At 40.9% G+C, this 13,865-nt stretch overlaps 1 protein-coding gene and 1 long non-coding RNA gene across 2 annotated transcripts; both read left to right on the top strand.

Moving 5' to 3' along the window:
- Positions 1–377: 377 nt before the first annotated feature.
- Positions 378–3,185, top strand: LOC134188930 (uncharacterized). The gene is made up of 2 exons (XR_009971408.1): positions 378–518; positions 2,837–3,185. It is a non-coding gene; the product is annotated as an uncharacterized LOC134188930 (long non-coding RNA).
- Positions 3,186–5,608: 2,423 nt separating this feature from the next.
- LOC134189179 (uncharacterized) lies at positions 5,609–7,098 on the top strand. Its single transcript, XM_062657418.1, has 6 exons — positions 5,609–6,123; positions 6,228–6,302; positions 6,364–6,476; positions 6,548–6,717; positions 6,791–6,925; positions 6,992–7,098. The coding sequence occupies exons 1-6, from the start codon at positions 6,070–6,072 to the stop codon at positions 7,096–7,098; spliced, it is 654 nt and encodes a 217-aa protein (XP_062513402.1). The 5' UTR covers positions 5,609–6,069.
- Positions 7,099–13,865: the final 6,767 nt, after the last annotated feature.

Below are 13,865 nucleotides of genomic sequence, written 5' to 3'. Positions count from 1 at the left end.
TGTCCGAAGAATTGCACTGACCCACCAGCTAGAAATGTGCAAAGTCACCTTGTATCAGTCAACTGCTGGCATGCAATTCCACGTACTGCTTCCAACAACGCCATGTTGTTCCGGTCACGTGTGTACATGTGACTACCGTTTGGAAGCCTAGCTGCTACTTCCACCTGCTGCCACATGCTGCTTACAGTTGCGTGTAGTTGAACATGTACGACTATGTTCAACGGCGGGGCGTCCTGTCTGACTCTCTGTGCATGTAAGCGTGTATCTCTTCCGTGGAACCCTACGTAATGGGAGTTGTTTATAGATGCAATCAGTGTTATTACGTACATCCGTCAGCTGCTACGTTCTTCTGTGTATGCTGAGCATAACGTGAGAGTTGTCTAGAGATGCAATCAAAGATTGAAATCCCGGCCGAGCTGCACACGTTTACTAGAACTGTCATTTCCATTTCAAACTACACAAGTCTAAACAGACTATCACCGCTGACACTAAGCGCCTCAGAAGCCAGCTATGGGCAAGTAAAAAAACCCGATCTATTCTTTCACATTTCACATCACATTTCACATTTCACTTTTGTCAGCCAGGCTAAAGGTCACTTGAAAAGAAATACCGTAGCTAAACTGGGATGTGCAGCGTCTAATTACAGCCTGAAATTCGTGGCCTAGGGTGGGGGTGGACGGTGGGGGCGGGACAGAGAGTGCAACCTTCACGTGGTCTGTCCTGGGGTTTTGAACATGAAAGTATTCTCACGTGTTCAAAATGCTAAGCACTCCGTTTACTAAAACTGTCATTTCCATCTAAAAATGTATGAAACAAGTCCTAAAACACTTTGAGAAAATGATGGGTATGAAGGGATGGGTATGTACCTAAGTCATTTATGCCCATCTCCTACATCACACTCTATATTGCTTGCAGCAGTTGTGAATGTGATGTAGGAGATGGGCATAAATGACATAAGTACATACCCATCTCTACATACCCATCATTTTCTCACAATGTTTTTGGACTTGTTTATATAGACAGTTTAGACGGCTTCTATTCTGTCTACCGTCGGTGGAAGGAGCCGTCGGCAGCCGCGGTGTTCGGATACACTCTGCATACGTACACCAAGCTGGTTGGGGGAAAGATAAATTTGCTCCACTCCGGACAGAAGCTACTCCCAATGAGTATTGCTTCGTAGCTTTCATTCGAAGCGACGCTCGACGGAGGTTCACGCATTACCAGTATTAATAACAAGCCATGTAGCCCGTTCTTCGCCCGGGCCAATTAATTAAGGTAATTAACACAATTCCAGCGTGTACACTCTTGGAGCATAATAAAATTCGGTTATCTAAGCGGAGACACCCATGGACGACGATAAAGTGGATATTCGTCATTGGAGCATTGAGTTTCACGACAGAAATTCTTTGGAATATGCTTCGAGCAGTAGTTGTCAACCATGCAAGGCGAATTTTTGTTGAGGGTTCCGCATGGTCCGTGGATCATGTTGGCCATAACATCACCGACAAAGCAAATTTAGCAGTAGAATTTTCTGGAGGAGCAAGACTTCCGATAGAATGATAGATTTGTCCCTGAACTTTGAAACAGGGATTCCAACCGGTGCGAGCTTTAATTTCACCGCATCCAAAGGACGTCATCTGAAAAGCCGAGTTATACGCTCGCGTGTTTGAGAGGAAAAGGAGATTGACCAATGGGGTAGGCGGTTTGGGTATGGCGGATAACAAAACTTTTCCGCCACTGCAGCAGATGCCTGGCGGTTCTTTCTTCCATGTCAGTGCTTCGCAATGTTTGCACTTGATGTTACTTTGCCAATGTTGTTAGGAGTAGGCTTCAGTGTAAGATATCTAATACTCTAGAAACGTTTAGTAAATGACGGCGACATGCAAGCTAGAGGAGAACCTGTACGCCAAAGGACCGTTTATGGTATTGCTATAACTAAGATTTTCCATAAGCATTGATGACGGTACGCATTGCCTACATAGACACAGTTCCAAAAAGGAGACAACTTGGTTAGAAAGTATAAGAATATTTTAGAAGTACGTGATTATTGACGCACGTGCTAAGCGCGTGTTGCGAAAGACAGCGGTGCTCATCGTTAACTCTTTCATTGACTGCAGAAGAAATTTTTGTAGTAGCTTTCGCGATTCGTCGACGGGCACTTCGCTAGCGCTGTGAGTCAAGCTGGCGAGTAGATTCGTTATGGTTTTCCTTTCGCAGTGATAACTTTCGTCGCTTTGCCTTTGACGAATAGCAGACAGAGAGCGCTTTTTGGGAGGCATTTTGACAGTGTACAGGCGGGTTTGCTGTAATGACAACTTTTTTTCGCGCTTTAGTCAAACAGCAGAGCGTTGTGACGTCACAATAGGTGACGCAACAATGAGTAGGCATAGGATGACATCAAGAAGTACAGATGAACGCCAGCAACGCCTAGGTATAGGACACAGACTACCGAAACGTCACCAGTTGCTATTCCAAACTGAGAGAAGACCGCATGCTAAAAGAAAAGCGAGGAAATGCAGTAGTTTGCGAGCGCATACGGAAGAAACGTTTTGTGACGTCACGATTTTTAAAAAACCCCAACACAAAGCAAAGTACAGGGTACTAGCCACCGCGAAGAGCACCAGTTGCTTTACGAAAGTAGAGAGAGAAGGTTATGTGCTAAAGGAAGAGCGGAAAGGAATAGCAGTTTGCGAGCAATTACGAAACAAAAATTCAAAATGGCTGCGCCCGTGGGCCTACTTTTTTTTATAGATATAGATTATTGTAGTAGCTCATATTGTGCTAGCAAAGCACTTTAATTATAATGTAGTCAACCACATCAAATTTGATTTTACAGTTGCAGAAATGACTGCTGAATCAACCCTCTATGAAGACATGGATGTCACTGCAGTTATGCAAGACAGCAAGAGTGGGGATCACATATGGTATGAGACCACAGATCATCATGAAACGTCGGTTTAATCTTAATGCAACAAAAGGTAGAGAAGTCTTTGGTAGTGATTTTTTTGCTCTTTCGGCGTTTTATATTAAATTTGTACTAAGCAGTGCTTGTTTTTTTGCTCTACCTTTGACTTGACAATTGTTGGCTTGTTTGTCTATCGCTTGCATGCTTGTAAGAATCACAACAACCTGATATCTGTTTTAATTATCTGTTTGTGAAAAGATAACATTGCAGTGTTTCTCGATCTTGTCACAATTAACTGCGTCTTTAGCACGCACTCAGCCGGTCTTGCTGTTAAATGGGTCTAAGAACTAAAACAGTTCAAGAAAGCGACTGTTTCCACTAGGAACTTGAACATCCGGGAGGTGCAAAAGAAACAGTCTAGGAACGCCTTATTTTGAAGTATTGGGCTGCTTTGTCGCCGAGTCAGACCAACTGTTGGTTTTCACTGATTCAGCATCTGCTAGTAGGATTTTGCATGACGATGACCAAGGACACCGTCTTGTCTCTCTCCGTAGCTACTGATTTTTTCCCCTAGTTAACGACCCTTACATCTTTTAGGGCAATCCTATTCCAGCAAAATAGTCAATATTATCAAAACGACATTGTCAGAAGCCATCTAAACAAGCGCGCTACTGTCACGTGACAGTTAATCAAGAGGCTATGGTGCCTACTATAGTATTTTGCTTTCAACTATCCGATTCAGGCGTTCAATTATCCGTTGCGCCTAATATGCATGATAAACTAAAATAACTTACATAGTCTGCGGTTGAGCATCTGCTGAAATACTATCATTCATCGCTAGACAGTCAGACTTCGTTATTCCGACACTCGATAATCCGACACCCGCACTTTCTGACACAGATGTATGTGAAACCAATTTACATGGATCACTTTGTATTGAATTTAGTCTCATATGTCCGACACTCGGATTCCGACTATGACACAAAAATATCGCTAGCTAATCCGACATGCGCATGCGCAATGTCATATTTGCATTGCACGTGTCGCACGCATGGCTGCCAAGCGGAGACGCGTGGATCTGTGGAGAGCAGAAGCGCCAAATCTATATTTACAAGCAAGAAAATCCGAAGTCTACCCAATCACATGTCAGCCAGTGACTTCGTCAATGTTGACTCAGTTGCTGAAACAGACCACTCCCCGACTGATGAAAAATTTGTGGAATTGGTTACTGCTACAGATATGGACGAGAGATGAAGATGATGACAGTGATCCACCACCTGCTGTCACCTTGTCTGATGCACTTGTTGCAGTTCACACTTTAACTTAATTAACAACCTTTATGGAACAAGATTTCCTATATTTCAAGGATGAGACTCGTGCTGTCCTCTTTTTGCATAGTAAACTGCAACATATTAGTGTTGTACGCTCACAGCAACGTAGAATTGATTTGTATGTTAAGTAACCACATGTCATTATGAGTTTTATCAGCAGATTAGTCCGACAACTTAGATAAGGAGGTTTGATTGCGAATTATCCGATAATCTGACACCGTCAGCCAGACCAACGTGGTCGGAATCACGAGGTCTGACTGTACCAGCTGTCTCTACGCACTAGTCATTTGTAACGTTACTCTCGAGCCAAGCACACGAACGTTGTGCTGCGTAGTTCTTGATCGTCGCAATTTAACAAACCTTCCTTGGTTGCAATGGAGTCACCTTCAGGTAAGACTACTGTCACTACTGGCCCGCACGCTCGTAAATCGACGTAAATAGCACGTAAATCGACGTAAAATACGAAGACACGTAATATTTTCGTAATTTACGATCATGGGTCGTATTTTACGTCTGAAGTGACTTTTGCGCATGCACTTTGCCACGTAAATTACGAAGATCGTAAATTACGCAAGATTTACGTGTCTTCGTATTTTACGTCTATTTACGCTCTATCTAGATACGCTGATTTACGCAACATCGCTAGGTCATAATGACACATGCACTGTGCATGATTACACAGTGTAATCACACAGTGCACGTGTCATTATGACCTAGCGATGTTGCGTAAATCAGCGTATCTAGATAGAGCGTAAATAGACGTAAAATACAAAGACACGTAAATCTTGCGTAATTTACGATCCTAGGTCGTATTTTACGTTTGAAGTGTAGTTTTGCGCGTGCACTTTGAGGCGTAAATTACGAGGATCGTAACTTACGGTAAATTACGAGGATAGTAAATTACGGTAAATTACGAGGATATGTAAATTACGGTAAATTACGAGGATCGTAAATTACGGTAATTTACGTGTCTTTGTATTTTACGTTTATTTACGTGATATTTACGTCGATTTACGAGCCAGTACTTGCCTCATAGTCATAATAGACGACTGTCTAAGCTATTTTTGAGAATAATCATATTCACTCTAGCTTGCAACCTCATTCCGGACGCCTGAACGGTGAAAACGTTTACATCTAAATTAACATATAATGCAATACGCCATCAGCAGCTGGTATAAGTATGAGAATATTAGAAGATCCTGCTATTTATATCATTACATGTTGATTTGTAACGCGTGTACACGTGATAATGGTGAATCACGGTGCTAATGTCACAAGAAAACAAGATATACATATATAATAACAATAATGATAATAATAATAATAATGAAATCTAATAGTATCTAGGGAGTCCGTCGTAAACAACGTCGCTCCGCTAATTGCGGAGACCGTCTAAGAGATGTATAGCATCATGACTTCAATCAGGGAAAACCTGCTTTTTCAATTAAGTTAATTAAGTCACTGTCAAGAATTTTTTTGGAGACGCTTATGTGAAATAGCAAGTCATTCCATGCGGGAGCTGTTGCTGAATCTGGGGAAATAATCAAGGACCATCGCTATTAAACCAATGTCATCGCAACTGGAGTTGTCTTCTATCCATTGGCAGTGGAATCATTTGGCACTAGGAGAAGCTCTTGAACATGCATCTTCATTAATTAAGATTGATACCCCCGTTCAGTTCATGCAAATGTAAGCCGTAGACAAAGGCTCTAGAGACCAACGGTTTGATAGAGCCGTCAATCATGATCAGGTTTCGCCCATGGGAGGGGCTACGCAGTATACAATCGAGTGGATAGGCGTAGAGCTGTCATTATACGCTTTCTGCCAGGAATCATGGATGGACCACCTGAATTGATGAAAGGGACAAGAGAACGCTTACGATACAGGGTAAGCTAGTTAGGTATGTGCATGATTAACAAAAAATCGATGTTCGTAGACTGATCAAATAACTAGTACTGCATCGTGCATACTAATAGCTCTAGTTTCTCTAGGCAGAAATTAGATTGGCGGCGGATAGCCTTGGCAAGACCTGCTCTAGAGCAGACTTACAAAAGGCTTCTAAGGAGGTAAGCTTCGATTCAGATGTCAGTATGATCTCTTCGCGTGATCTCGATCGGTGATCTATAGCTAATATGCATATGTCTGTGGAAACATGTTGTCAAAGTCTACTCTAGAGTAGGTCTTGCCCAGGTTATGGGAGACATGCGGGAGAGAATAAAACGGCGTGAGTATGACAGAGAGTAAGCGTACATTTTTTTGCACTGTTGTATGCATCTTTTTCATAAATTTCGTCTCGTGCTTTGATATCTAGACGAAGACCTCGTTCTTCGACAGCAAATTCTGACACAAGCTCGAGATCGTCTCAGCACTCTAGATTTGATCCATCTCTGCACGAACAGCTCCAGCCAGTTGGTGGTCAAGACGTAGATTTGGAACATCTGCAGTTGTCGCCAACTGCAACGTGTGAAACTATTTATACAGGTTTCTTCGTGCACGTGACAAATGCAATTCATTAACACAATAATTTCAATTCAATTTGCTGCCATGGTAACAGGTGAAATAGTTTATGCAGAGCTGGGGACAGCTGCTGGTACTGTAGCAACTCCAAGACAACAGGTGCTGCTGTTGCATCATGAGACGCGCTGTCCGGTGGCTCTGGGGTTTCCAGCTGACAACTTCCAAATGATAGGTATTCTACAAATGGATACTCTAGTATAGGGTGACTTATAATTATTAGACATCTTTTTTGATACAGATTCTTTTTTAATTGAAATCATTCAAATTATTGATGGGGAAATGATTATACAGGGAAGCAGAGGAAGAAAACTGGCATCAATGGAATTAAATGTATTGAGACATTAGCATCTCACTCATGCTCATATTATCACTGATCTTTTCCTCATAGGAGAAATTATATGGAAGAAACAACATTGTCAAATAATTTAATTAATTAACTTGTGATTTGTAATTTGTGTTGTATGAATTTACAATAAAAGATTCTCTGAATTAGAATTATTTTCAACAATCTGTCGCGTTACCGCATGCATATATAACTGGGTAGTAAATGCTACGTATATGACAGTAATTGAAAAGTAATTAGGCTGTAAGTAGACGTAAATTTTACGTAAATGACCAGGAGATAAACCGGTTTTTGCAACGTCAATAGACGTAAGTTAGAGTAAATTGAGTCGTAAACCCTACGTAAAACAACCGTGAATGAGCCGTAATTGCTACGTAAATGACCGTAAATGAACGTAAATGACCTGTAATTGCAACGTAAATGACCTGTAATTGCTACGTAAATGACCGTAAATGAACGTAAATGACCTGTAATTGCAACGTAAATGACCCGTAATTGCTACGTAAATGACCGTAAATTAACGTAAATGACCGTAATTGCTACGTAAATGACCCGTAATTGCTACGTAAATGACCGTAAATGAACGTAAAGTGGCCATTTACGAATAAATACGTTTATTTACAAGTAGCATCGGCGTAAATTACGGTAAATTACGATGATCATAAATTCGATTTACGTGCTATTTACGTCGATTTACCAGCGTTCGGGCCAGCAGTGTGTACGTACATCAATCGTATGCATTGACATGTACGCTAAAGGTAATTACACAAGTCCAAAAACATTTTGAGAAAATGATGAGTATGTAGAGATGGGTATGTACTTATGTCATTTATGCCCATCTCCTACATCACATTCACAACTGCTGCAAGCGATATAGGTAAAAAGATTGTGATGTAGGAGATAGACATAAATGACATAAGTACATACCCATCATTTTTTCAAAATGTTTTTGGACTTGTTTCATATATTTTTAGCTATGTTAAAAGTATATAACGCGAGCACGTGTGTGTGTGTGTGTGTGTGTGTGTGTGTGTGTGTGTGTGTGTGTGTGTGTGTATGTCCTGAAGATGGAAATGACAGTTTTAGTAAACCGAGTGCCTAACATTTGGAACATGTGAAAATAATTTCATGCTCAAAACCCCAGGAGAGACCACGTGGAAGTTGCATTCTCTGTCCCATTCCCTCCCTTTCTAGGCCACAAATTCTAGGCTGTAATTAGACTCTGCACATTCCGGTTTAGCTACTGTATCTCTATTCAAGTGACCTTATTGTGATGTAGGAGATGGGCATAAATGACATAGGTACGTACCCATCCCTACATACCCATCATTTTCACAAAATGTTTTTATGCTTGTGTAGTTTGAAATGGAAGTGACAGTCCTAGTAAACGTGTGCAGCTCTGCCGGGATTTCAATCTTTTATTGCATCTTTAGACAACTCCCACGTTATGCTCAGCATACACGGAAGTACGTAGCAGCTGACGGATGGACTTAATAACACTGATTGCATCTATAAACAACTTCCATTACGTAGGGTTCCACGGAAGAGATACACGCTTACATGCACAGAAAGTCAGACAGGACGCCGCGCCGTTGAACATAGTGGTACTGTACATGTTCAACTACACGCAACTGTAAGCAGCTTGTAGTAGCAGTTGCAGGTTGCAGCTAGGCTTCCAAAAAGTAGTCACATGTACACACGTGACAAGAACAACATGGCGTTGTAGAAAGCAGTACGTGCATGGAACTGCATGGCATCAGTTGACTGATACAACGTTACCTTGCAGATTTCTATCTGTTGGGTCAGTGCAATTTTTCAGACCAGAGCGAATCGTTTGGTGTGACTCTCGTCGTTGTAGCTGCTTCGAGTGAGGCGCTAGCCTGGCTGACAAATGTGAAATGTGAAATGTGAAAGAATAAATCAGTTTTTATATTTCCGATAACTGGTTTCTGGAGCGCTTAGTGTCAGCGGTGATAGTCTGGTCACCATTAGGAACGTTTGAAGTTGAGCGCTACGTTTGTCCGAGATCTCTGTAAGGAGTTCTGAGAGATCTGGTTCGGATGCGTTTGGATACTTTTGTATGAGCCGCCATTTTAGATTCTAAGCATCCCTACATAGAGAGTGCTACCGCCCTCTCTGATAACACTACGTAGTATTGCGCAACGGTCTGTTTACCTGCACGCATGTAGGTACTGTAAACTACGTACCGTAGTTATACAAACTAAAATAATCTACGTGTCTTCCAGCCTAGAAGCCTTCACCGTCAGAACATGTTAAGCAGAATTCAGGCAACAAGCGGGCGCTATCGCTTGGGTGGCTCCATCGGTAAGATGTGTAACGCAGTTGCTGTTTAGCTGGTGATAGAGTTTGACCTTCCGTAGGCACGACAGCGCCATGTATGTTGGCTGAGGCTACGTTTGATATACGCTTTCACGACCTGAAAGCAATATTTGATAAGATCCAGACAACAGCTGTAGGGTAAACCATGGTAACTCTGTAAGCAATTTGATACACGCCCGTATATTGTTATGTATGAGTGTTGTAGTCTTTTGATTTTACTACTGTATAGAGCAGTAGCCTTCTGCCAATCAGCATGTGGGTGATCGTTTTTGAAATCTTAATAGTTCTTGAGATATTGCATCTCTACTGCATCTATTGTGGTATTGACAAATAAAGCATACCTATTAGATCTTTTGCTGTACTATAGAAAGTTTATGTGCAGTGTATGAGGCGTTTTTGTTGCTGTAGCTTCGCCGTCCCGGATGTCCATTCAAGTAGCAATTGACTTGCTATGGAACTCATAATCCTACGTCAAGTAGTTTACTAATAGTAGAAGAAATTCAAACCCTAAACTGGAGGTAAGACGCTTCACGCTCGAACAGAGTTAGATATTCACGGAGTTGCTGCGGATGACCCTAAGCAAAAGTCTACTAAAAGGTGCTTGTTGTCGTCAGCTGTTCACCACTGTCTGCTCCACATCTCGATGACAAGATGCGGTATGAAAGAAATGTGCGTGGTATATACGTAATAAATATAAGACTACAGAAATTAAGCCTAGACGTCATCAGGTTATAGCAACTGTTGCTAAATCGCAATGTTGAATGGCAAAAACATGCATATCAGATCTGGTGTGAGTGGCAAGATCAAGTTTTGTTCTCTTTTGTTGGTTTTGTCTGTTTTATTTAGTGCATACAACTATAGTTGTAGGGTATCCGTAAGTGCTTTGCGTTGTGAATGGCACGTCTAACGGAGTACTGAGACCGTCTACTAAAACGCCGAGTCCTAGCTACACAATACGTTTTTGTTGAAACCTTAACTGTCACGGAAGTAAACACGCAAAATTTCTTAGTAGTTTATTTAGGGTGTTTTCGAATACTAGCTCCAGTTCTAAAACTGGATCTGCCATAACTGTCAGAACTGTTGAAACTCTTGCTAACAAACGAATGCTTAGAATTGTCAGAAAGTTGAGCATGTGTAAAGGCTCATACTTACGGTAAGCGTCAATACGAAGTAACATGACGTTTCTACTCCACTTGTTGTAGTCTGTTCAAACATCAGAAGTGATTTCGCTTTCGGTTTTCTGGAAGTGCTCGCGCCAACAAAGTTACAGTAATCAGTCCCAAATGTCGTTTCTTTTAATGTTTGCTAAGCCGATGGTCGCCACAAGTGTTCATTAGAACCAACAAAAAAGTCCACAACAGCTTCGGCATCTGTATCCATCATTTCACTTTGTCAATCTCCGGGAATTTGCATTTAGGACGTGACAGTTCTCACAATTCCAGCTCGCTAGGCAGAACTGTTAGAATTGTTCTAACAGTTTTAGAATATTCAGAACTTCCAATCGAACGCTATGGAACTTTGCTTCTCCCTACAATTCCAGATCTAGAACTAGTATTCGAACGCGTTCTTAGATTATGTATCTAAGCTTGGTATAGGTACTGTAGTTGTCGTTTGCGATCGTGATGAAGACAATTGAAATGTACAGTGTAGGTATGCATTCAATTTTGTTGTAACGACAGTGGTATAGTAATTGCTGACATAGAAATTGATACTGGCAAACATTGACTATCAGCAGTGTTAGATACAGCACAGTGTAGTAAATGATTGATTGTATTGAACGTGTGAATAGTTGACTGTAGATGGCATTCAGTTTTTGAAGGTATTTCTTGGTTGTCAAGTACACACTCCTAGCTACAATACAAAAGAATGGAGCGACGGAACTTTATAAAGCATTTTCTCTGTCGTTTTGTCACTTGCACGAATAGTTCTTAGACTTTTCTGTAGTCGAACACGGAAACGATTTTTAAGGTAGGTGCTATCATAAAACGTAGTCATGGAGAAGAGAAATTAGATATTTGTCTGTACACACACACACACACACACACAAACACACACACACACACACACGCACATCAAAAGCTCGATGGAGAACCATATAGGATTTTCCCATTTCTGTTGTGCGACCCATATTACAAGCCTCAGTATTCCCGGCAACAAAAACAAACGCTATAATAAATGCTTAAAGTTACGTTTGAGCAGCTGAAGGCCTAGCATGCGCGCATTGCAGTAACACCCAGTTGCTGATGTAAGAGAGTGTTCAGACCGACATCTGAACTTACAGTGGGTTTATTCCAACACAGCGTCACGCTAGTCTCGCGTAGCCAGACCCCTATTCTGCTCTCATGTCGCACGAGAATGTTGAGGGCGGGGTTAAGGTCTATCACATAGCTAAGTATGATAAAATGGGTATGTGGTGAGTGAATGTATTTAGCCTTGACATTCTTTCATCCGTCATATATATATGTCTTGTATTAAGCTGATGATTTAGTGGAGACATTCTCCGTAGCACATGACGACTTTGATCTTCATCCAGCAAGCCAAGAGCAATAGAGTTTTTGTAGAACTGAGGAAGTTGAAAAAATAACAGATTGTGGCAAAAAAGCTGTTTAATTGGATGGTCCTACATTTGCTGTCTAAAAATCAGCTGTGTACCATGATGAAATGGTTATGTCGTAATTGCAAAAGACACTCGAAAAGAGAGAGCGCACCGTTTATTAGCTGCAATCAAGCAATGTTGGCTGCTAATCTCTGCATTGGTTTCTACTTATAACACTATAGAGATAGTGCATGCGTGTGTGGGGAGTAGGCGTTTTTTGTAGTACCCGTATTTGCCACCATTTTAGGGGGCAAGCTTCTGTTTTCCGCAAGTATCTCTCTTTGCGACGGCGACTTGTACAACATTTCAAGGACGTTCGACTGTGTGTTAGATAGTACGGCGACGTTATACTAATTGCGAAAGATTTAAACGTTATTTTTATAGGTGAATTCGCGAGTTTGTCGTGATTTCTTGGTCTGTTGGTCGAGTGCGATAAAGCTAATTATTAGAATAAAGATTATGGAACAGAAGTTTAAAAATCTCTTCGTTGAATCGCAGAAGCAATACGATAAAAAAAGTTGTACTTTTGGGCCTAAAAACAAGTAGAACGGAAGCTCAACTGTGGACGGAAGAGCCAGAAAATATTCCCGACATAAATTGGAGTAACAAGATGTTGTATATTATTGTATGCTGATAAGTGTACTAGACATTTTCTTGAGACGAACAAATTTCTCTACTGGAAGTGTTCGTAGCAACATAACTTATTTTTGCAAATTGTACAGTATCTAGTCAGGGTTAGTTGGGTCATACACAAAGAATGGTATTTCTAGAATTGTTCAGAGTAGCATATAACTCTTTTATTATAGAACATACTGGAAATGACATCTTTAACAGTCAGAAAGTGCTCAGAGCAAACACGCGAATGCTGCGACGGGTTACAGTTTTTTCTGTCTAAGCTGGAAATCCACGCTGCCCGTCGTCTGTTGCTCAAATGACGCGTTTCCAGTTTATGACTGTATAGCCAGTATAGACTAAAATCGGATGTTGCTCCCTTGAATTCTAAGATTGTGACAGCCGAAAACACAGCAACTCTAGACATTCTAATTCGCTTGTATTCTAAGATGGCTACTTCTGTGATATCATGTGATTGTGACGTGAAACGCACTATCTCTATAGCATCAATTAAAGGGAGTTGTTTGGTGGATGTAATAATCTTAGCCATAAACCAATACAACTTTAATAAGACATACATGAATCAATATAACAGACGCTGATAAAAAATGCCAATGACTAGTATCAGTAGATCGCATACTGACATTTTGCAAATCAAACAGGAGACAACACATGTGCATGTGCATGCAGTGATTGGCATGTTGTTGGAATTGGTTATATTAAAAACATCTGTTTATGTTGAAGTGGCACCAGATGACGGTTGTCATAATGTGTGCACTCAAAATATAAAAATAACAGGTTTATTACGATCTAATCTGAAATAAGCAAGTAGTTTTAGATAGTGTGTCCAATCCTGAAACAAGAAATCTGTTTCTAATAATAGGTTTTCAGTCAGTGCTTGTCACAAGACTCATTAGTAAATGTCAGAGACTGCAGCATTGAGTACATAAGTGCTTGGATTCAATGAAAACCATAAATGTTATGCTAACTGCGTGTTTGGGTGTCCAAGGGTGCGTTTCGACTATTGCCTAAACCGGTTTGGCAAGTGCTTTAAGCTAAACTGGTTAAAAATTTACTTGTTTCCACCTGCACTAAACCAGTTCTATTTTAAACTTAGACTACTTTCCTAAACTTACTTCAAAGTAAATGTAGTAATATGTTTAAGTTTAATTGTCACGTGACAGTAGCGCGCTTGTTTACATGGTATCTGACAATGTCGTT

The sequence above is a fragment of the Corticium candelabrum genome, chromosome 13 (assembly GCF_963422355.1).
Source record: "Corticium candelabrum chromosome 13, ooCorCand1.1, whole genome shotgun sequence".
In the NCBI taxonomy this organism is placed as follows: domain Eukaryota; kingdom Metazoa; phylum Porifera; class Homoscleromorpha; order Homosclerophorida; family Plakinidae; genus Corticium; species Corticium candelabrum.
Note: the sequence above shows the minus strand (reverse complement) of the source record. Positions and strands in the feature narration are given on the sequence as shown.

Coding starts and splice junctions, on each gene's coding strand:
- LOC134189179 (XM_062657418.1), top strand. CDS start 6,070: ATGGATGGACCACCTGAATTGATGAAAGGGACAAGAGAACGCTTACGA. Junction 6,303..6,363: donor TACAAAAGGCTTCTAAGGAG/GTAAGCTTCGAT, acceptor GGTGATCTATAG/CTAATATGCATATGTCTGTG. Junction 6,926..6,991: donor TGACAACTTCCAAATGATAG/GTATTCTACAAA, acceptor TTTTTGATACAG/ATTCTTTTTTAATTGAAATC.